This window comes from Pempheris klunzingeri, chromosome 4 (assembly GCF_042242105.1).
Source record: "Pempheris klunzingeri isolate RE-2024b chromosome 4, fPemKlu1.hap1, whole genome shotgun sequence".
In the NCBI taxonomy this organism is placed as follows: domain Eukaryota; kingdom Metazoa; phylum Chordata; class Actinopteri; order Acropomatiformes; family Pempheridae; genus Pempheris; species Pempheris klunzingeri.
In genome coordinates this window covers 6,017,472-6,040,627 of record NC_092015.1, presented here as the reverse complement: position 1 = coordinate 6,040,627, position 23,156 = coordinate 6,017,472, and the positions used below count along the sequence as shown (strand labels likewise).

At 40.7% G+C, this 23,156-nt stretch overlaps 4 protein-coding genes across 4 annotated transcripts; 3 read left to right on the top strand and 1 right to left on the bottom strand.

Annotated features, from left to right (window-relative positions):
* Positions 1-432: 432 nt before the first annotated feature.
* On the top strand, positions 433-1,049 carry thrsp (thyroid hormone responsive). Its single transcript, XM_070829118.1, has one exon. The coding sequence runs from the start codon at positions 519-521 to the stop codon at positions 936-938; it is 420 nt and encodes a 139-aa protein (XP_070685219.1). The 5' UTR covers positions 433-518; the 3' UTR covers positions 939-1,049.
* A 25-nt stretch (positions 1,050-1,074) lies between these two features.
* On the bottom strand, positions 1,075-2,571 carry ndufc2 (NADH:ubiquinone oxidoreductase subunit C2). The gene is made up of 3 exons (XM_070829117.1): positions 2,338-2,571; positions 1,737-1,880; positions 1,075-1,258 (listed from the first exon to the last, which is right to left on the bottom strand). The coding sequence occupies exons 1-3, from the start codon at positions 2,474-2,476 to the stop codon at positions 1,209-1,211; spliced, it is 333 nt and encodes a 110-aa protein (XP_070685218.1). The 5' UTR covers positions 2,477-2,571; the 3' UTR covers positions 1,075-1,208.
* Positions 2,572-3,721: 1,150 nt separating this feature from the next.
* On the top strand, positions 3,722-6,746 carry rab30 (RAB30, member RAS oncogene family). The gene is made up of 5 exons (XM_070828719.1): positions 3,722-3,851; positions 4,967-5,065; positions 5,148-5,231; positions 5,330-5,513; positions 5,916-6,746. The coding sequence occupies exons 2-5, from the start codon at positions 4,973-4,975 to the stop codon at positions 6,164-6,166; spliced, it is 612 nt and encodes a 203-aa protein (XP_070684820.1). The 5' UTR covers positions 3,722-3,851; positions 4,967-4,972; the 3' UTR covers positions 6,167-6,746.
* Positions 6,747-8,842: 2,096 nt separating this feature from the next.
* On the top strand, positions 8,843-20,470 carry prcp (prolylcarboxypeptidase (angiotensinase C)). Its single transcript, XM_070829080.1, has 9 exons — positions 8,843-9,274; positions 13,019-13,159; positions 13,243-13,344; positions 13,556-13,737; positions 13,961-14,118; positions 16,335-16,507; positions 18,372-18,539; positions 18,658-18,845; positions 19,385-20,470. Exons 1-9 carry the CDS (start codon positions 9,110-9,112, stop codon positions 19,605-19,607), a joined length of 1,500 nt encoding a protein of 499 aa, XP_070685181.1. The 5' UTR covers positions 8,843-9,109; the 3' UTR covers positions 19,608-20,470.
* The last annotated feature ends 2,686 nt before the right edge of the window (positions 20,471-23,156 follow it).

Sequence of the window (23,156 nt, the reverse complement as noted above, 5' to 3'; positions counted from 1 at the left end):
TTAATTTTCCTCACTCAAGTTTTCTTTGCCTTTGCAATGTTATTTGCAGACGGACAGCAGAAGAGCCGGGAGTTCAACTCTCTGAGATGACCTGCAAATCCAAACACAGCTGACCTTGACTTAACAGCAAGGGGCAAAATTTGACATCCCTCAGCTCATTTTTCTTCCCCCCCAACAACAAACCATGGTATCCCTTTATACTCAGGCCATTCAAACATAATGGTAATGGTATGGTTAATGATTTACAGTGGTTTACTTTAGTACACACTGTTCAGTCTTTATGAGGACTTTGGAGAAAATGCAGGTTGTGTAAATCACACAAGAGATAAGGGTTTGACTCCAAATAGCACTCAAAGTGTTCCTAAATGTATCAGATGATACAATTATGTAACTGATCAACCCACTTGTGCTCACCCTATAAATTCACCAGTACCTCCTCTCGTGGCTTTGCACTGCACACTGCTTCCTACTGTCAGCCACCACAGCACAGGAACAGTCGACCACATCCAACTGGAACCATGCAGTCTGCCGAGGCCAAATTCACCAGAAACAGCCTGCTGTTGGCTCTGAGGCGATACAGCTCAGCTGTCAGTGACATGGAGCAGACGATTCTCCTGCCAAGCCTGCTGCGAGATGTGCCCTCCGACGAAGTGTGGGACTCTAATGCAGCGGAAGAGTCCTGCAGAGACTTGTATAGCAACTACCTGGTGTTCAAGACCATAAGAAACACAGTGGAGAACAGCCTGGTTTACCTGGATGACCACAAGGCCAAAAACAACACGGCGCTCAACAAGACCTTGGAGCCTCTCTTGGACACAGATCCTGAAGCTCTCTTCCACTTCCACCTGAGAGGACTGTTTTCTGTGATGAGCGACCTCACCAAGAAGACTCAGAGCCTCACTGACAAATATATGGACATCATTGGAGTGGCAAATTAGAGAACATATAAGCAAAACGTCTGCTGTTTGTACAAATATGTAACAAAGTCACCTCTCATATGTCTGAACTGTTTACACTGTGATCCATCTAACTTAATGAATGTGAAATAAACGTGCAAATTTCACTCAGAAAATCTTGAATTTAGGTATTTTTTTTATTTACATAGCGATATTTCACACAACAAATGACAGAAAGACTTCACAAAAAGACCACTCCAGACAAATGGTCGTCTTCTCTCTCTCCCTCTCTCCTCACTTTCTTTGGAGCACTTAGCGCACAGGATTGAAAGGCTCGACAATCTCTGCAAAGGTCTTTTTTTCTGATGACATGAAGGAAACAGAGAAAAATGCTTTGATTACACACATGCATACGCCACTGTGTTTAAACTTCCTATATGAAGACTTAACAAAAAAGTACTTTAATACCATACCGTCATATTAACCATAGTTTAAGATTCTGGTATGTTATCAGCATATGCAATAGAATAACAGAGCATACAGAGACAAAGTAATAAAAAATATGCTTTTAGTAAAAAAAAAAACATGTCCACACAGGGCACATCATGCTTCTATTGAATAAACAGATAATACCAGCACTTTGCAGGTTCCTCATTGACCAATAATATCCCTGTGTTTAAGGAAAATCCACCAGGCATATATCTAAATAACTCATTTTCATCCAAAAACAACTAATGATGTCCAAAAAGAAACAAGCATCAAACATTATACATGAAGATAACTGAATTGGTAGGTTTTTATGTCTTCTGTTAAAGCAAATACACTTAAAAACTCCCTTACCCTTTGCTGCAAAATCCTCTGGGTTGAGTCTGATGTACTCTCTCATATCTCGATCGAGTCTGGCGTAAGTGTAATTTTCATATTTTGAGATGTGGTAGCCGATGAACCAACCAATCGTTGCCAGCAGGACTTGTCGATGAACACCTAAAAAGTAGGAGAATGGGACAAATTGTATGATTGTGTTTTAACCATGCAACGTGACAATACTGTAATATGAACTTTTCAAAATAAAGAGGAAGAGGTTTCAGAAAGTCTTTTTCCTAATGCTACCTGGCACTCAAATGCAATCAACTTCCTATAGAACAAAGACATAAACAAAATATATAAACTGAGCACCAAAAGACAAACCCTAGTTTACCCTGTCCAGTTTGTACTGAAGTTAGTGAAGCTCATACAATGCATAATAACATTAGCTTGTCATTCGTCTCTCTAAGAGTATTGATAACTCAATGGTTTGATTATTATTAGGGTAACCTTGCACTTAGCTACCGTATCTAATGTGAGATGCACGGATGCAAGATTCATCGATTTGCTTGAGAGGAAACTGCATGTCTGCACAAGAGCTACAGCAGTGTGACAGAAAGCTAACAAACATGCTAACCTGATTTTAGCGGCGGCCTGTGGTTCAAGCCGTTTTGGAGCATCGCGGAGATCCAGCCCATCCCGCTCAGCCACACCGAGTTCCTGTTGATGATCCCCGGAGGAGGGAGAACCTTCCCCTCTTCTGGTATCAACCCCATGGCGAGAAATCTCCCCCTTTTAATACACAAACTTCCAGTGACCTCCTAGCTGTCTGCGCTTGCCTATACACTATCACCTCTCGGAGGAAGTCAAGGGCATGGTGTGCAACCGAATGAAGCGTCCGGGCAAAACGAATGATAATCAGTTCCGCCTATTCTGTTTCCTAGCAACCAACGCTATAAGACCTCAACTTTACATTTAGGTTCTCAAAGGTACTTTTTCATTACATTATATTGATTTGATATTGTTTTAAAGTAACGTAATAACTTAGCGCTATTATCAACACACTTGAAACGCTAATATTTACATTAAATGAGGCTCGCTGCTGCAACTAGACCACTTCTAAGGTTACTAGCTAGCGTTGATTTTGGTAATTAGCTAGCTCAATGGTTCACATTAGCTAGCTAAGCTAGATAGCTGGACTTCTTAGGATGTCGCAGTGGCTGTTTTAGGCTAGTATTGTTGCTGTACAAGTATTAATCTCAGTAGCAGTAAAGCTAGTAGTGGTATTAATAATAGGAGTAGTATCTGTCTCATGGAATAGTAGTATTAGTCTTTACAAAAGCTGAAAAACACCGGTATGGTGCTTTGGTAAAAAGTTGTTGCCTCATGTCTGTTTCAATTTTAGTTTTTGTTCTGCACTGAGAGTGGTCCAGCTAACACAAACGTATTTGTCATGCACCCTGCAAAGTTGCACCTAGCTGCAGGTGCAAAAAGTTGTGGAATAAAAAGTGGATTCTCTATGAAATACTTTTGAGATAGGAGGACTTTTCAAGACATCGCAGTGGCTATTTCAGGCTGCTATAATGGCCGTACAAGTATTATTATAATTGGTGACATAAATAAAGCTAGTAGTGGTAATAATACTAGTAGGAGTGGTAGTCTTGTGGAATAGTGTTACTTAGTCTTTACAGAGGCTGCAAAACACCGGCATGCTCCTTTAGTAAAGAGTCATTTCCTCGTGTCTATAACAAAATTAATTTTGATTCTGCACTGTAGGTGGTCCAGCTAACAGATTTATTTATCATGCACCCTGCAAAGTTACACCTGGCTACACATAAAGTTGTAGAGTAAAAGTGTGTTCTCTTTAAAATAGTAACGCTGCAGCTCTTCAGGATAAGCGGTGAAGTGAAGTACTTGAGTAAATGTACTGAGTTACTTTGCATGTGAGCTGATGACATCATTGAGTGCAGTCTTCCTCCTCCTCCTCCTCCTCCTCCTCCTGCTCCTCTATTATCAGACAGGCTGCTGCTGAGCTGCTGAGGATACGCAGCCAGAGGAATTATGCCCTGCCCGGCGGTGGCTTTGCCTATTTGATGAGGTGACCTATGCATACCGAGGGGTTTTAAGTCCGGGGATATCCCCGTGTTTTTGGTAAGTGCAAACCATTTCCAGGGTCGATGCGCAGAGCTGTCTTTTGATTCCTTCCCTCCTGCATCTGCAGATAGTGCCAAAATGGCTAGAGTCACACGGTAGCTGCTAGTTGCTACTGTTGCTAGCTTCGCCCTAATGGCTGTAAACTCAGACTGAGAATGAAACATTATTAGGAAGAAGCGTACCGTTATGTCAGATTCAATCTGTGCAGAATGCTTCCATAATACTTTGCGCTGCAAAACAAGGTAAAAAGGGGGAAGAGGGAAATGCGACACAGGGAAATTCTCATTTATATGCAAGCAATTCCAGTTGAATTAAACCCTTAAAATGTGGTTCATTGTATCAGGGTTGATTCAGAGGTTCCCGTCGTCTTGCAAGCAACAGTTTGATTTCTTAAAATGTTATTTTCCCACAGTGAGATGTTTAGTTTTCTCGCACGTAGAGGCCCGATTCACAATGCTGGTGTCGGAGCAGATGTAACGGTGCTGCACTAAAATGACATGTTACCGTCCCTGTTTGCATGCACTTCACATGTGTTGTGTGAGGACACCGGCAAAAAAAGGAGTCTGATTAGCAACACCTCTGTGCACAACTTTGCAGATTATTCACTTCAACAGTGTTTCAAGCCCCCCCCCCACCCCCCATGGCTCCATATATTCCCCTAAAGTGATGCACGGCCCCCTAAAACTGCGCTAAACTAACACACACACACACACACACACACACGCACACGCACACATATATTATATTAGTACCAGAGATAGAGACATTAATAACAGTATTATTAAACTAAGACTGGAGGAGCACAGATTTTTGATCTCAGTGTGCACTTAGTAAAATGTACATTGCAGTGAGTTAATTGTGCAGACTGAGGATCTGAACCAGTTCATATTTAGCTTACAACTGCACTGATTTGTGTTGGTGAGGCTTATTTAGGTCAAATGTCAGCAGTGATGGCCCCTGAGGACGCTGGCCTCTACGCTTCCTCAGCAACTTCACTGTCTGTCTTCAGGACTTTTCACAATTGCGCTAATAGCATCAGCATGTACTGGCAGGGATTTAATGTTAATGCACGGACTTATCACCCATTGCTGTCGTTTCTTTTTGTTTCACAGTTTAGCATGAGCATGGAAGATTATGACTACCTGTTCAAAATAGTTCTGATAGGAAATGCTGGAGTTGGGAAGACATGTCTCGTCCGGCGCTTTACTCAGGTTTGTATAAATCTGAGCTAATTCATTTGGAGTTATTGAATCACAAAGTATCAGACTTAGTATTTCTGTTTTTATTCCATAGGGCCTTTTCCCACCTGGACAAGGGGCTACTATTGGAGTAGATTTCATGATTAAAACAGTGGAAATCAAAGGGGAGAAGGTCAAGGTACAAAAAAGAAAAATAATTATTCTTCACATGAAATGTATTTGATGATTTGACGTTTTTTTGGATGGACAGTTGCTCATTTCAGATGTGTTTTCCAGCTGCAGATATGGGACACGGCTGGACAGGAGAGATTTCGCTCCATTACTCAGAGTTATTACCGTAGTGCCAACGCCCTCATTCTTACATATGACATTACCTGTGAGGACTCCTTCAGGTGCCTTCCAGAGTGGCTGAGGGAGATTGAGCAGTATGCCAACAACCAAGTGGTGACTATATTAGTCGGTAAGAAGCTTTATTTTGCACTAATTGATGAAACTCTCTTAGCGTTGTTCATTGTGAACAAACTGTGAATAGTGTGCACTATGTTATGGTGGAACTGGCCTGGTTTTCTGAGCCCATTTGAGTTACAGAGCTGGTATCACAGGCAAAGACAGTTTTGTCTTTGTTAACGTACATTTTACTGTGAAATTTCTGTCACTTCTCAGAAAATAAATCATTTTTGCCAGGAATAAAATAAAGCTCTTACACTGTCTTTGCCTACATCCATCCCACACATGCATGCACACAGGAACACCTCCGCTTCCATCTGTATCATCTACACCCACCCACTGTTCAGAAAGACAGGCTGTGTTGTGATGAAGGAGGCCACCATCTTACTTGTTATGTATGTTATATGTCTTACAGGTAATAAAATAGATCTGGCAGAGAAGAGAGAGGTTCTCAGACAGAGGGCTGAAGACTTTGCTGAGTCTCAGAGCATGCTGTATCTGGAGACGTCAGCCAAAGAGTCCGACAATGTTGAGAAACTTTTCCTCGACCTGGCCTGCGAACTCATTCGGGAGGCCAAGCAGAACAAGCTGGATAACAATGACACTGCCCCAATGCCCGGCGAGGGTAAAACCATCAGTTACTTGAGCTGCTGCAGCCTCAATTAGGGAGAGCTCAGCCCTCTGGCCGTGGTAACTCAGTAGCCAATTGACTGGAGAGGGCAGATGGCTGAGCTCCAAATGCCTCCGTCCCTCTAAGATGGCAGAAAGCCACTTCTTAGTCCCGTCATTTCTAGTCCCATGCCTTTTTAAGCTGTACAAGGGAGTTAAGTCAACTTTAGTTTGGCCTTCCAGGAACAAGCATTTTAAGATGCTGCCATTATTGAGAATTTTGTCCTCAATGCAACAGTATGTCCACCTGATGCATCTAGGAATCTAAGTAGGGCTCCATTTTGTCCTCTTCATGGAGAAATGTTAGCATTTTCCTCTTTGGGTTTTAGGGTCCATTTTCATTAAACATCAATATTCACCAGCAGTATTATGTGAGTTAAGAGGTTCTACCAGGTATTTTTTTACAGACCCCACATAGCTGACAAGTGTCATGATCATTGGATGTTATCAGGAAACGGTAACACTATGTTTACATACAGTACGTTTTTTGAGATTACCAAGTCTGATCAAAAAAAAAAGTTTTGCAAACTTACTCTAAAATCTGTTGCACAATCATTTATTCCCCACTCGTTTCTCCGGCTCTGAGAATTGCATACAACTTTATTAACTTTCATAATCTCATGTCTGGGTCATTATTTGCACCTGTCATTACAAACTGTGAAATATTTGTTCCCAGTAGAAGATTTTTACTTGCTGCTAAAATATGTTTTTATGTCAGATAACATAAACTGAAACACAAGTATAAATGCTACATTGAAACAGTCTTTTGTGATGCCATTGTTTTTTTTTTTTTAGCGTTCTTGCACTGCTTGCGATTAGTCGGTTGATGTAGTATGAAGCAGTTGGAAAGGCCTCAGATATCGTCAGTCATCAGTAGAAATTATGAACAGTTTAATCACTTGAGTTTTTTTTTCCGACTGTCAGCTGTTTCTTTATTCATAGACGTGAATATTTCTGCCTTTGTTGTCGCTGCCTAGCCATGAAATTGTATCACTTTTTATTTGTTTGAAGGGGGTATGTTCATGTAGTTTCGTATATGACTTGTTGTACTTCATATGCTTTTATTGTGAATGTTCTTGACTGTCCAGCATGTTTTGCCATAATTTGTAGTGTCTAACTTTATCTTTCATATATTTGCCATAACTGTAACGTACTGTATTGCACAATGCCATATACTGCACACTTATTTTTATTGTAACATTTTGTCCTTTGTTGTACAGACATCTAGTACATTTTGGCACTTTGCTTTTATATTTTTTATTTTCAGTAATCCCTTTGTACAACTGGCGAGCATTTTGTTTTGCCGTTTACCTTAGATTTAACCGCAGTTACTTATTGTTAATCCTTTGCATCTTCTTCTTAAAACAATATGGGAAATACAAAGGAAAACACTATTGGGATGTTGTGCTTCTTTTCCTTTATGTGTGCAAAATAATCCCCAAGGAATTACTCTGTATAACATTAAATAATTACACTAAATGTCTTGTATTTGTCACATTATTATTGCTTATGGATGATCAGTGCACTGTAAATTCTTATGTGACTTCAAAAATCAAATTACTACATCGGACGCGATATTCCCATCAAGCCTCGCGAGCATTTTGTCTCTACCAGACGTTTTAAAGCATGTGTGTGTCATCGGTTGGCAGACCTCAGAGCCGCTGATCAATAAAACTAAAACTTCAGGTTAAACAATTGATATTTTGCAAACTTAACCTGCAAAATTAAAGTCACAAGTTTTCTGCCTTCTAGTGGCAATGGGTGGGAACTGTATCAGATTTGCAGACTTTAGTTGGACTGATAGTTATTGACACTGATTATTAATATTGTATATTGTATTATATATTGTTATTGTATATATATATATTGTATATTAATATATGTAGAGGCATCAATAGGACATTTATATGTTAATAATAGTATAGCAATTTATCGAACAATATATAGCCTTACAGCATTTAATGCAGCTACTAAGAAAGCGTACATAATTATTATTGCAGACATTAACATTAGTACTGACATGACTATTAATCTTTATATATTATATATATATATATATATGATATTGATATTTATTGATAATAATAATATTTCTATTGCAGATTGTGGCGTTGTGGCCTCTTAGTGGCCACAGTGTGTAACTACACCTTTGTTTAGTTTGAAAAAGAGAACGAGAGATAAAAAATATATTAATGGAAAATATCTAAATATTCTTAAACCAGTTTTTAATCCTGCGAACTTGGAAATAAACTAATGTCGAGTGTTTAAAACGAGTGTTTTCTATCATTTAGTGGTAACAGGGAGGAACTGCTTCATTGGCGTCACACGGAAGTGACATATAAATACTTCCGGTACAAACAAAATAAAACTTCCACTATAAACAGAAGAGTATTTGAATCAACTATCTCCAGGATAAAACAACAGTTGGAGGACAACAACTTATAAACACAGTCTTTAAGAACACTTCCGGTAAACACTTTTATTATAAAATCCTCACATTAAGAAGAAGAGAACACATACACCGTGGCAACACTATGAGGATTTAAATGTTTGCAAATTAACGCGAGGCATTCAAAACATGTTTCCGGTCTGTGAGATAACAACACACATCTCCGACTCCCATCAACCTTTGCGAGCGTGATTGCAGTAGGAACCATCTGCTCTGTGCTGACTGCCAGTCCGGCTGCAGTGACATTAAAGTTGTCAGAAAATGTTGCGGACACGCTGAGCCTGAAGCAGAGCGCCTCTCTGTCCTGCCTGGAGGCCACACGCTGTCTGCGACTCTCAGGCGAGTCTCACTTCCTCTCTAATACGGGACAGGTTTCCCTTCTTCTCCCCTCCCAGAGACACAGACAGTCCGTGCGATCCCCTGTGTCATGTGCTGAGGATCGGGCTGTAGTGAGCTGGGTTTTGCAGCAGTGAAGAGGAGCTGGTGTCAGGATGGAGGCTTTGGACAGAGCTGCAGCTACCTGCATCCTAACGCTGTGTCTCTGTGGCTGTTTCCACGTGATCGCCTTAAAATCCCAACTTTTCACCAGGCAGGGCGGGTTGTCCCACTCCACCGACACCCCCATCAGCTATCAGACATTTTATTTTGACCAGAAGGTGAGTTTCAACTTTCCCTTTATTCATGTATTTTTTTTTACATGCCATTTGTCTATAAAGGTTGTATTTCACAAGTTTTACTCTGGTTTCTTCTTCTGCTGCTTCTTTCTCTTTCACTTCACTTTTTTATTGTTTCATTTGCACCCTGTAGGCCTGAATTAGGGCTGAATTTAGTGGTGCAGAAAAACATTAACAAACATTAATAAAAGGGATGTGAAACACAGGTCCTGTGATGTAAGATAACACAGTAAGTACGATCAGACTGGTGTTATAATGACAACAGTGCTTTAAGAAAAAAAAAAAAAAAAGCAACGTCTGAAAATATAATTGACTGTGTTATGTGGTGGCTTGTGATAGTTGACATGACCTGGCTTCATTGTTTACTGTTTACTAATATCTGCACCACTTTCTAAAATGTCCAGTGCACTAAATAGTATAGGCAGCGTTCATGTGTTGTGTCAGCAGACAATAGGTGCTTTCCTCCAGCTTCCTGTAGTGAAGAGAAAACCACACAGTTGGCTGCGTTCCTGCCAGCGGAGCTATAACCACCCCTCCTGGCTCTCTGCCTGAAAAGGTCTCCAGGGCCCAGTGAACACGAAACACTTTACCTCAGGGGGGGGATTGAGAGATCTTCATTCAGCCTTTGCATTTTCCTATTACTGTTACTTTATAGAGAATCAGATTGCATGTTGGGTACATGCGGCGGTACGAAGCACAGCATCACGTAAAGTGCCTTGAGAACCTGACTCATACAGTCACAAGACTGTTACTAAGGGATGTTGTGAAAGGTAATGTTAGCTGAGTTACTCACATTTAAAGGGTGGCGTTTGCCATTTTGGTGTAAATCAGAATACTCACAGATGATTTAGTGCTTTATTAACCATAATCATAACCATAAAGTGGATCACTTTCATAATTTCCTAATTTAATAAGAAGTTTCCCCTCAGTTATAGTACTAAACACACACATCTTACCATGATAGTAAGCAGTTCTTAGTAGGATGGTGCATTCAGGTGCTCCATAAGCTATGTTTTCACAAGTCGATGCAGGAGTCTAAAATGTCAGGATCAAAGAGAACTAAGATTTATTTACCCTTTAACTTTTAACTCAGACATTGGACACTTTTTTTTGCAATGTTTGCAGATAATCCAGCTCATGAGAAAGTGAACAGAAACTGCTGTTTCATCCAGCGTTTCATTTAACGTAATGATTTGTCGACTGCAGCTATTTTGGAAATCGTTTTAATAATTGAGTTCACTTTTCAAGCAGAAAAGCCAAATGTCTGATGGTTCCAGATTCTGAAATGTGAGGGTTTGCTGCATTTCTTCGTCTTACATCATAGTAAAGTAAATATCTTTGTGTTTTTGACTGTTGGTCACATCTGATTACGTCACATGTGCATTTTTATAGACCAAACATTAAATTGATGAGTTGCAGTCTCGAGTATGATATTTACTTACTGTTGATGGTGTTTATGCCATGAGCAGTATTTGGATTAGGGGACAATGCTCCACACCTGGTCCCGCCCACGACATCCTGCCTAATCAGCCTCGCTGACAAGAAGATAAAGACCATTTCCTCCCTTCTGACGCTCATTGTCTTGACTGGTATGGTAGTGTCTTTTTTTTTTTTTTGACCAATCAACAAGAAATTGCACACTTCTTCTCGACAAGTACAACAAATAAATTCCCTGTTATTCACTTCTCAGCAACAGTAGCAAGTCTGCTGGGGTTTTTTTTTTCTACAAAAGACTCATCAATCATGCAGCCTTTTTCTCCGCTCTCTGTGGGACAGGCTGCTGTGGGGAGGGCAGAGTGATCTAGCAGTTGCCAGAGGAAATCCTCTCGACTGCATTTTGCCTCCAGACAATGAATGGAAGTGTCTTCTAGCATCCTCCAAATTAACTGCTGCAGTTTGCTGGAGCTTTTGCTTTGGTTGTTTCCTTCATGTCTCCATTTGCTGGACTGTAACAAACAGATTCAGTCTCTCGTAAAATAGTGAAACTGCTGGTCCAGTAGATGCACAGTCTGTGAAGTGAATTTTAATTGAAACAGAGTGCTTCCTGCAGTGACCACATGGTGGCACTACTTATCAGGAGGTGGATTTGTTACGAAACCAGTCTGAAACCAGGTTTTGTGATGTGCATACTGAGTGGGTGCGAGTGGTACCGTCCTCGCCAGGGGTCCTTTTGGTGAAACACTTTATACATTCACCCGCTTTAGTTTTGCCGTGCAGATAGTAGTTTATGGGCATATTTTTGTTTGCACTGCAACAGCTTTCAATAATTGAAGAGTTTCACTCCCAAAATCAGACATCAACGCTTTGAACATCCCAGTATAAATAAAGAATAACTAACAACATGAAATCTAACCAAGCTATTTGACTTTTTAAAGTTGTTCACAAAATTGCAACTCTACCCTTCGCATGGCCAATACCACTGCAACTTACTTTGCTGCCAAACTGCCGAACTTTTCCTTTAAACTGTCACATGGTCCCCTCACACTTAAAAGCACTGCCAAGCGCTAAGGAGTCGCGGCTTGAATGAACACATTGAGGCCCCAGAATCTTTTTGCTGTCATTGGCTCATAAAATTGCTGCCTCCTTTGTATCCACCGAGGAGGGAAGTGAGCGAGGAGTGGGGGGGGGGAACAAAACAAAAACATTTTGTGTTAAGTGCTGGGACTGTTTCAAGGGCTGGACGACTCAGGAGCCTCATGTGGTCGTCTTCCCTGTGAAGTTGTCGGTTTCTTTCTGCTTTTGTTTTATACAGAATGCAGGAAATATAGTTGAAAGGGGAAGATACCCCAGAATCCCTGAGGTCTGATGAAAGGATCAGAGCTCATCTAAAGTGGAACTAATGTGGCATCCCTTAAAGTGGCTCCAGCATTTTTTTTAAATACAAATTGGGGCTAATTAGCCTATAATCCAACATCGGGACTGTCATTTCACAACACTATAGTTGGCACAGGTCCAGGTATCCAGTGGTCACGTTCAGCTCAGAGCAGTTTATGTGAACATCAGTAACTTATCACCACATTAGGTTTTCTGCCCGCTGATGCACAAGAGACTGTTCTGTAAAGGATATTTCACATTTTGTCCCTCTGGCTTTGGATTAGTTGAACATTTGCTAAACTGCTTTTTGTCGGGATGGGAGATGTTGGTAAGAAGCTTTGTGGCTCAAATCAAGGCGAGTCTAAGTTGCACTTTCAATGCTAATCATAACATTGACTTGCATTAGCAGATATTCTTGTTCTGTGTCAAATGTGCACAATGCAGCCTTCAGATTCGTTAAATTAACACTTAACACACATTAACACTTCTTAGTCACAGTGTCAATAAAAACTGAGTCATAAAAGGGGGGGGGGGAGTTCAGGTTACAATAATAGTTTATTAATGACCACGAGAGCTGCTAACAGTTACAATCATAGTGAATTAAAGCTTCTTATGTTGGAATTATTCTTTTGTGTTCAATAGAAACCTTCTCTATAGCACCAGCATAGGATGGAGGCTGCCATTAATGTGGTCTCATGGTCTCATTTGTTTAACGGTTATAAGATTTTATACTTAAGTTCAATTTCTTGATGTTTAGGAATCCTACATGTTGCACCTTTAAGTACGTTTGTGGCACAGTTGCATAGTTCAGCTACACTGAGAGCGATTACGATGCCTGTGATGACTTTCCCTGTCTGAACACGTGTAAGATTACACCTTCATTGCTTTTTGTTTTGTGTGTATTTGTTGCAGATTGATCATTTTGGCTTCCTAGAGGATGGCACCTTCAAACAGAGATACCTCGTGGCTGATAAACACTGGCAGCAGCCTGGAGGACCCATTTTGTTCTACACTGGCAATGAAGGCGACATCACCTGGTTCTGCAACAATACTGTAAATATCCCATCTGTTACTGTGTGTCTACATGGCACAAAATCCTCAGTCTAATTCAACAGCTGTCATTGTTTTCTCTGTAGGGCTTCATGTGGGAAATTGCGCAGGAGTTGGGCGCCATGCTGGTTTTTGCAGAGCATCGTTACTATGGAGAGTCCCTGCCATTTGGACAAGACTCTTACAGTGTGAGTGAAAATAGATGGAGTACATCTAAGTCTCAGTTCAAATCTGATTGATGTGTTTGTTGTCCCTTTTTGCATCCCCATCCTGTAATATCTTAACAGTACTAATAAAACCATGCCTTGTAGACGTGAAGGTGCCAGTAAATAATTTTACATATTTATATCATTTCTTAGACAGTTGACAGTTACCACAATACTTGTCATTTGCTTGCAGGACAGCAAACACCTGAACTACCTGACCTCAGAGCAGGCCCTGGCAGATTTTGCAGTGCTGATTCAGAACTTGAAGAGCACTTTACCTGGAGCTCAGCACAGCCCTGTCATCGCTGTTGGAGGTTCCTACGGAGGGATGCTCTCTGCCTGGTTCAGGATGAAATACCCCAATATAGTTGTTGGGTAAGATATTAGTGCAGTTGTGGGAACCTTTTCCCCAAATACGCACCAGGCAACCTTTAATGTTTGCAGCTTCAAACAGTAGCAAAATCAGGAATTCGTCGCCATGCTGCTCCTACAAACATGCTGCACATTTGTATTAATAATACCCAGGATAATGGATGTGCAGCTTGTTAAATTTTGAGGAAAAAACGTGTAAATGGTTTTGCTTCTCTTTGTGTTTTAGAGCTCTGGCATCCTCCGCACCAATATGGCAGTTCCCTGGTATGGTGCCATGTGGAGACTTCTACAAAATGGTAACACAGGACTTTGCCAGAAGTGGGTATAACTGTGATTCAAACATCAGAAAGTCCTGGAAGGCGATTAATAATGTCTCTTCCACTGGTAAGTCATACAGTCATTATGGGATGATTTATTTAATCTGTCATATTGCAGGAAGTGTGTCTTATTTGACTTCTTCAGAATAATAAATTAACTATGTCCAATCTTATGTATGAAGGCGTCTGGATTTTAAGAATTTCTGTGTGTTTGTCCATATGGTGCAAATTTGTTGATTTGATTAAATGTCTACTAAAGCATCAAATCGGGCAGCTGTTTCTAAAACTTGTAGTGGTATTGGGTTTAGAGCCTGGAGCATCTCCACAAGTGACAGACTGTAAGACTGAATATGTGGTTCCATAAAACGAACAACCCGCATAACTCCGACTATCTTAGTTCTTTAGTATTCTGCTCAGCTCTGAATAAGAAAGTGTTCCCTCACAGCATCCCCTGGCACCTTTTCCATTATCACAACCCTAAACTGTAGGAATAAGCTTTATTGAACTGAGTGAGACTTTTTATTCCTATCACACCATCAGTGGTAGTAGTACAACAATAAAAAAGTCGATACCACTTTCCAACAAGCCACCACTTAGAAAAGCAACCCAAAAGTACTTCTTATTAATGGCTTACACTTGACCTATAAAGCATTAGGGAATGGTTGAGAACGATTAATAGAGCCTTTCGAAAGGGAACCTTAATTAGAAAGTGTAGTATATTGTACGGTTTTGACTATTACTATAGAGAAAGTGTTGCTCCACACACAGGCCCAGCATCATTTATTAGAACCAAGGCAAATAGAAGCTACACTAAGATTTTACAACAATCTCAATGAATATGTCACATTTTAACACACGTAAACAAGTACTGATCTAACCTGGCATTTTGTCATTATCAGTCAAAATACAATTAAACACAGAAAACATAATGAATTATATATTTTTTTTTAGCCCATCACAGTGACTGTTATTGTGTGTTGGCTGTTTTTTGGTTGAAATCTGCCCCAAACAAAGACTCAGAGAAAAAGATCTGACAAAGAATGTTAACCACTCAGAGACTTGGAATGAAAGCATACATTTTCTATTCGATTTAACTTTAACGGCTGAAGTGTGAAATATTTTCACTGGAATTCATTTTGGTGGCAGAGCCATAAAGAGCAGATAATTTGCTCCACTTAAAGTTATCTTCCGTAGCTTTGGGTTCTGTTTTTTTCATGAGAGTTTCTGTCATCGCGCTTTTCTAAAGAGATGAAACATTATTCTGAGGTTATCTGTGCATATTTCAACTAAATGAGTATTTGCTCCTGTAATGGACAATTAAAGCTGGGGGAGGCTGTTCTCTGGAAAAGACCGGGCCGAGCACGGGCCAGCGGCACAGACATTCACGTGCACTTGATACATGCAGGAAAATGACGGCATGAAGAACTACCTGCTCTGCAAAGCCCTTTGATATGACTTACTGTGATTCTAGACTCTAATGTTAACTAGCATTAGCTACATAACCATGAACTGGAATTAGCCGCAGGCTAAATTATTAGCAACATTCAACACAGCCGCTCATCACCTGCTTTCATGGTAAACCTGTACACAACTTATGGATGTATTTTAAGTCCTATAATAAAATTACATTCATCATACAACCAAACCACTGCAACACTTCAGATACTACAGAAAATTGAAGTTAGCAGCTTCATCAAGAAGTTCTCTCCATCTCTGAAACACTGACTCATGTTTTATTTGGTTTATTGTCACCTTCTCTTTTAAACTCTCTTTTTTGACAAGTCCGTTCTCCTTTTTTGGGTTGCTTTTCAGTGTAGACATTTGTCAGGCCAGATTTTCTGAGGACTGAAAATAGAGCTAAGAGGAGGTGCACAAGTCTAGTTTTCTCTCAGAGCACTTGGCTTACAATATAATGATGGGTTATTATGGAAATTTTGCTGAATGACACCAAAAATAAACTGCCTACCCCGGCTTTAAGTTTGAGCACCGTATCACTTTAGCCACAGTAATGTTATTTATTATGTCGTGTTATTTTATTGGCATTCAGCAGCCAAGCTATCACAAGCTTTTACACCTGTGAAGACCCATGGGAGCTGTAGTCGTTAAATGCAAACAAACTTTTTTTTTTATCTTGGTTAAAGACAATGTCAGAGTCAAATTTTAATGCCCAGTGGTGCAGTACATACAGTGGTAGACATGCATGGTGATACGGACAGTGCAGTTCACATTGAAAAGGAATCACTAATGTAACATTTAATCATATTTTTGCTCCCTTTTGACAAGCGTCTGGGCTTCAGTGGCTGTCAGAGGAATTCAGTCTATGTGCCCCTCTGAAAAACAAGAATGACGCAATCGGCTTCAAGAGCTGGCTTCAAGAGACTTGGGTGAACCTGGCTATGGTGGATTACCCCTACGAGGCAAATTTTCTCCAGCCACTTCCCCGCTGGCCGATCCAGGTACATACAACCACTGGTAAAAATACTGCATCCAAGATTCGAAACAGTATTTCAAAAAATTTGTTGCAGATCAAGCAAATAATCCACAAAGTTCTATTTAAGCTTCACATTGATTTACTGTCAAATGTTTTTACTTAAATGCAACTTTAAATTCTGTTTGTTTGGTTAAGCGCCTGACAATCTGTCCTTAGTTGAAATGAATGTGTGATTTAGCCGATTGTGTTACAAGTGTTTGTTGTGGTCTTCCAAGCTTTTGTTTACAACAGCTGTCAATTAACTTCATTAATATTCATAAGGATCTAGTTTCTTTTAGATTTTAAGTATTCTTTAGATGAGCAGCTACAAGTAAGCCACCATTCTTTTCTTCTCTCGTACCAATGGTCCTTTCATTCGCACACTCCGCCAGATCTCTGAGGTGTTCTTCTTAGGACGCTCACATGGCACCGCAGAAAGAGGACATTTGCCCAGAGCAGCTCATGAGGCCACTAAAACAAAGGTTCACCACTCTCATTTGAATGAGACTGTAACAAATACTTCACAAGACACTTGATGTGGAAAAGTAATTGCATAGCTTGCCAAAAGTGACTGCAATTCTGTAATTTGGCTAATGCAAAAAAATGATTTAAACTCCCTTACCTGTAGGCAAAGTTACAAAATGTCCTTTGTTTACATGTAAAAGCGCTTGTGACAGTAGAGCGGCTGTTTTGCAGAGGCTGATTGACTTGGGCGCAGTGTATTCTACCAGTCCCACTGGCATGTCACGTGCATAAACCAAGCTCCGCTATTGACCCCCGACTCTCTGTTTAGTGCTCCAACAGCCCTCCGAATGCATTCTCACTAAAACTTTTACTAGTGTGATACATTTTTTGTTTTCTCACCCGTTGTTGTCTTTATCCTTCAGCCACTGAATAAATCCAGGAGCAGCATGTAAGGTGAAATAAACACTAAATGGTCATTTTGAGTTTTTTGGCTCCTTGCCTTTAATGTATGCGACCCCTATGGGTGGTTTAAGCGGTTTAGGCAGTGGGTGCAAAGAGGAGCTTTTTTAATGACAAAGCTAATGTGATTATCTGAGTGAGTGTGAGAACGGAGTATTGAGGGCTTAGAGGAGGGAAATCTGTTGGCAGAGATGAATGTATAAGCCTAATCCTATCTGAAAAGTAAGGAGAAGATGCTTTGGAGCAATTGCAGTGTTTTTTTTCACGGTATAAATCTTTAGTTGGACATGTCTGTGGCCCTCCTCATCCATCGACCACCAACTCCTCCCCAGCCCGCAGACAAAAGCCTTAGTAACAGACTCCACACTAGCGCAGCTCCCCTCCAACCTCTAAACAAAAAAGCCCAGTTTCTCTGCCTCACAAAGAGTGCAGAACAACAGCCACGGCCAACTCTGCTGCTGCAACCATAACAACACACAGCAAAATTAAACAAAAGCTGAAACTCAAATATTTATCATCCACACTATTAATTCTAAGAAATCAACCGTGGTCAAACAAAACAGTAGTAAGGAGAGCAAAACCTCTAAATTTAAATAATGTGGATCATTGGCTGTAAGCAAATGGACATTTTTTTCCTCTCGTGCCAAGATTAGAGCAATAAATTCAAGTTCATTCCAGGGAATTTCATATGCAAATCAGGCGCCACCGCTTTTTATGTGGAAAAACACTTTATGGGCCCTGAGAAAGCAATCTTCACTCTTGTAAACAACATGGGTATAAGGGAATTAGGTGTTTAAAAATTTCTCTCTGATTTTATTTAAATAGAATAGCTGCTAATAGCTTTAACGGCTCACCTAAACTGTAATGTATTCAGAAACTTGTGGTTAATTCTTTTGTTTTGCCTGCTGATGTGTTATATTTTCAAGGTGGTGTGCAAATATCTTGCACTGGATTCCACCGTGTCCGACTACCAGCTGCTGCACGGCGTCTCCCAAGCAGCGAAGGTTTACTACAACTACACCGGTAGCTCCTCCTGTCTCAACACATCTCAGACAGCGACAAGCAGCCTCGGTTTCCTCGGCTGGTTTTACCAGGTGCAGTAACACAGAGCACAGGGGTCAGTCTTGTCGTGCTGAATAAATCGCAGCGCAGATGTGTCAGCGGGCAGCTTTACCTGTCACAGTGAATACGTGTTCAATCCCTCATCCCCAGGCTTGCACGGAGATGGTGATGCCCATGTGCAGAGATGGCGTCCAGGACATGTTTGAACCAGAGGAGTGGAACTTCCAGGCCTACTCTGACGAGTGCAACGCCATGTTTGGTGTCAGGCCACGAGCTGACTGGGCAGGCACAGTGTACGGGGGGAAGGACATCGCCTCTCACAGCAACATCATCTTCAGGTAAACATATGCCAGACTTGGGTAGAAGGTTCCCTGCGTTCTGTCTGATGCTGTGAGAGCAATTAAAGTGAGGACTGAAATTTATTGCAAACAAATCAAGGGCAACCACCTGGGTCGCTTCAGGAGGTAGACAGGAGGGCGTAAAACTTAAATGAAAAAGCAGTGATTCTGTTGTATGTCTCAAATCAAATCAAATCAAAGCCAATTATTAAAAAACAGCACAGTCAAAACTAACAGCTCATGTGACTGACACACAGCTGAGCTAACGCTGTAGCAGTGTTTTCACTGGTGGTTTAGTCATGTACAAGTGTTAATTCGTTTTCACAGCTTTTACAGGGAAATATTAAAATATTAGGCATTAAAGAACAATGACATGCACACTGTGAATTCTGACTTGAATGTATAAACAACAATACCAAAAGTCACCACTGGCGTTGCTTTGCTGACACACTGTGCCCTAAATGAACACCTTAATACGTTGCATACAAATGTCTGATCACATTTGTTCAGCGCACACTGATTCTGCTGTTGCATTGCAGTAACGGAGGACTCGACCCATGGTCGGCTGGTGGAGTGACCTACAACATAACAGATTCTCTGGTTTCCATTATGATTCCCGACGGAGCCCATCACTTGGACCTCCGTTACAGCAATGACCATGACCCACCTTCAGTCCGTGCCGCTCGAGCGTTAGAGGTGAAGTATTTTCGAGAGTGGATCAGGCGGGCTAAAAAGACACCACAAACTGCACCAACCCCCTAATCCCCAAAGCACCTTACACCTATGATATCCAGGGTTGCCTAGCTTTAATTTGTGTGACAAAGTATTTCACAGGGTGCTCTCTGCGACATTATGCCAAAGTTGGTCCCTTTTTTTTAAATCAGCGTTGGGGATTACAATAAATTACGAACTTTTTATGAAAGAAATCTCCACACCGCTCTTGATTTTGATAATAATGTCATCAATCTCTTGAGATGTTTCTAAACCTCATCATCTTTCTTTGACCAAAGTAGACACACTCCATTTTATTATGCCAAACGACAGCCTACATTTCCAAGGGCTTTGAGACAGAAAGGTACTTTATTATGAGCAATAATGACAATCTGTCACGTAAAAGCTACTGATAAGAGCGTTGTAGAGTAAATATCTTGTTTATTCATATAATCACATTATCATCATCATCAAAACTGGATCATCCTCATTTTGTCTTGTTTTTTTTCCACGTTAAATTTTGGTAAAACCTGTAAAGGCCTCTCTGCCTCCAAGCTTGTGTTTGTTTTCTGTCAGTCTTACAGTCAGACAAACAGTTATTCACATCTTTAAATTAGATTTTTGTCATTCAGTTTCATATTTACAAATTGACACTCCTTGTTGGTTAGCAGGTGTTCAGGTGTATTTGCTCTTTCAAAATAAGTGTACGGTGTACTGTAATATAATTCTTAACACTGAAATAAGTCTCAGGAGAAGAGTTTGGTATTGCATATGAAGAAAAATCCATTTTTTTTGACACAGAAAAACAATGCCGTCCTTGCTTTTTAAGATTTCTATTTCCCTTTTAATACCGCCTTTTTTAGAAAAAAAAATTCTGTCATTGCCAAGAAATGCATCTTTTAGTGAAACCGATTAAAAAATAAACAAATGAAAATCAGAATCATGGTCATATAATCTTTCTAAATGTCTTTTAATCTCACATGGATGTACTGTTGTTATGTCGAGCAGAGTCTTTGTCATGTTTCAGAGAGACGGAGGCTTTTAAGTGACTTCCACCTAGCAGGAACAATTGCATGTGCTTGAGATTTAATAAAAACCCAATCGGAGGAGGCCAATAAAGTGAGTGGTGGGAGGTTATTACAGCTACGCCTGCTGACCTCACCCCTGTGGACCAACCTGTGGGATTCCCCCTGGCACGCATTCATTCACTGATCGCCATTAAGGCTCTAAATTGCGGCACCAAGGCAGCCCATAGACCCTGGTTTGTTCCCCCCTGCCAGTAATGTTATTAATACAACTCCTGGGGTGCCAAAGAGGTTGAGAAGGGTTGATGGAAGGTTAAGAGTGAGGCAATGAGTCATTGCAGGAATTGGGAGGGAAGAAGCCTTTTATAGTTTGCCATGAAGTCACTTTTTTTTTTTTTTTCATGCCACGCTAAAAGACTCAAATGTCATGAAAATTCAGATACTAAAACACTTTGACTGGCAATGAAAACATGTCTTCTTGCTTTGTAATTTTCTTTGAACTATTTGGCCAATTCTTTTTTCTCCCCCTCCTCTTTTAAAGCAAAAGTTCCTGACATGACATGACCCCGTGAAACAGATGGGGAACATGTCCTGCACTGGTATGTGGGTTGATTTTCTACCAGGAGACACAAAGCCTGACTTCTGAACATTTTGTCACAGGCTTGACTGGATTTGAGACACCCCAGCAGAAAGAAACATGGCTAAACATGGGGGAGGACGGGTTCTCTGCGACTAAATGCCGTCCTTAAACTTTTCTCAGGACTTTGAGAGGTCATTAATTTTGCCAGCCTTTTCTAAGTCTCTGACACTGGCCATCAATCAAAGGTGTTATTAGTATTCGCTCGACCCCAAACTCTGAGCATGTCCCTGCCCAGACAGAGACCACACACTAGTAGGAAGAGATTAAGCCTGTGTGTGTCACATCACGTTGCACTGAGCACCCCTCTCCCTTGGGGTTGGGTGCTGCTGAATAAGTAAATTCTCTGGGACAGAGGGTGTGGTGGTAATGTTTAACAATGTCTCAACGACATGGATTCAAACAACTTGCTGGTTGTCTGAAAAGGCAGAGCAGATTTCTAATGATTTTCTCCAGCTTAAAATTATAATGGGTTTTTGAAAATTCACTCGATAGTTTGACCTCTGCGATTAACGCTTAAACAAACACTGGTCCATTAGGGGAATATTGAAAAAATAACTTATATAACAATTAGCCTCACACTGAAAGTGGAAATAAGTCAAAAGCTCCTCTGTTGGGCTCTCGGTTCATATACTTTTTCCGAGCTGGTCTGCCACAGCCCATCCCCTCTCGCCCTCGCTGCCTTTATGCAACAATAGAAACTTGTTTCCGGGATCTGTGCGTCAGGCTCTGTGATGTGAATGACCCACCAGCACAAAAGCCAAAGCTCCTTGACTGGGGAAAAAAGGGGGGATATGGCTGCCATGACTGTGATGATGTCACTTTGCCAAAATTGTGCCATTAGCAAAGAGAAGGAGTCAAAATCACTTTGGGCAGGCGTTAACAGCTCAGTACTCTGCCACTGAATTCATGAGATGTCGTGATGCGGCTGCGGCTCACCTCCATTTTCCTCCTACACTTATCACTGTAATGAGCATAAAAAAAAGTTTTGCATTATTTATGATTAAATGCCTGGCAGTAATGTCAGGTGAAACGAGGAGAACTTAGCAGCTCTTCATCACGAGTTCTTGTTTTTTTCTTTCGTTCTAGGTGATAGCAGGAAGTATTTCATGGCCAGCTGTATAAACAGAAAGAGCTTCTTTGTTTTGTAACCATTTGTTGCTCATAGATTTGAGTTTTTCTGCATTTCTTTTCAGTAACGGACTTGTGTAGGGCTGTGATAATTAGATCAGTGCTATCAGTTTCACTGTTCTTTTTTTTTCTCTGTAAGAATTAACATAAGAAAGAATTTTTGAACGGCTTCACTCCCTCGCTGCTTTTTTTTTTTTCATCCCCCCCAACTCTTAAATGAGTCACTAGCACACCTCAGCACGCACTTTTGTAAGAGGAGGGATCTTCTTTCAATTATTCAGCTGCAGAATCTCTTAGCTTGAAATAAGAATAACAAATGATCAGAGATGTGTGTGATCAGAGAGAGGCTTCTGCATTCTCTGGTCAACAAATAGAGAATATGTGCAGAATAACGGTAAGTTACATATTTGTATTGTATAGTATTGTATAGTATAGTATGTCTAACAGTCCATATGTGCAATATTCACTTGAAATTCCACTTAAATTGGGATAAGTGCTGGCAACATAACAATCCGGCTCTCGGACACATCCTCCATTGTATTCACTGCTGGCCAAGAAACTTCCTGTAAATGCGTTATTGTTTACAACAGAAGTTTCATACCCAGGATTTCTTAAGGTCAACATTTCTTCTGGCACACTGAGCCTGAACTGCACTTTATTCCCCTTTAATTTAACAGCTCCGGCAGCTTTTCTAGTTAAATCGACTGTTCATTATTGAGACCCATTTTACGAAGGGGCTGTGAGGTGCAATTTAATGAATCTCTGGCACAAAGCTCCCTTTCACTGCCGGGCGAAGAATAGAGGCTA

Excerpts from the sequence above, each read along its gene's own strand:
- prcp (XM_070829080.1), top strand. The coding sequence starts at position 9,110 with ATGGAGGCTTTGGACAGAGCTGCAGCTACCTGCATCCTAACGCTGTGT. Across the intron at positions 9,275-13,018 it reads CATTTTATTTTGACCAGAAG|ATTGATCATTTTGGCTTCCT; the intron begins GTGAGTTTCAAC and ends TATTTGTTGCAG. Across the intron at positions 18,540-18,657 it reads TCCTCGGCTGGTTTTACCAG|GCTTGCACGGAGATGGTGAT; the intron begins GTGCAGTAACAC and ends CCTCATCCCCAG.
- thrsp (XM_070829118.1), top strand. The coding sequence starts at position 519 with ATGCAGTCTGCCGAGGCCAAATTCACCAGAAACAGCCTGCTGTTGGCT.
- rab30 (XM_070828719.1), top strand. The coding sequence starts at position 4,973 with ATGAGCATGGAAGATTATGACTACCTGTTCAAAATAGTTCTGATAGGA. Across the intron at positions 5,066-5,147 it reads TCGTCCGGCGCTTTACTCAG|GGCCTTTTCCCACCTGGACA; the intron begins GTTTGTATAAAT and ends TTTATTCCATAG. Across the intron at positions 5,514-5,915 it reads AGTGGTGACTATATTAGTCG|GTAATAAAATAGATCTGGCA; the intron begins GTAAGAAGCTTT and ends TATGTCTTACAG.
- ndufc2 (XM_070829117.1), bottom strand. The coding sequence starts at position 2,476 with ATGGGGTTGATACCAGAAGAGGGGAAGGTTCTCCCTCCTCCGGGGATC. Across the intron at positions 1,881-2,337 it reads CAGGCCGCCGCTAAAATCAG|GTGTTCATCGACAAGTCCTG; the intron begins GTTAGCATGTTT and ends CCTACTTTTTAG. Across the intron at positions 1,259-1,736 it reads AGAGGATTTTGCAGCAAAGG|AAAAAAAGACCTTTGCAGAG; the intron begins GTAAGGGAGTTT and ends TCATGTCATCAG.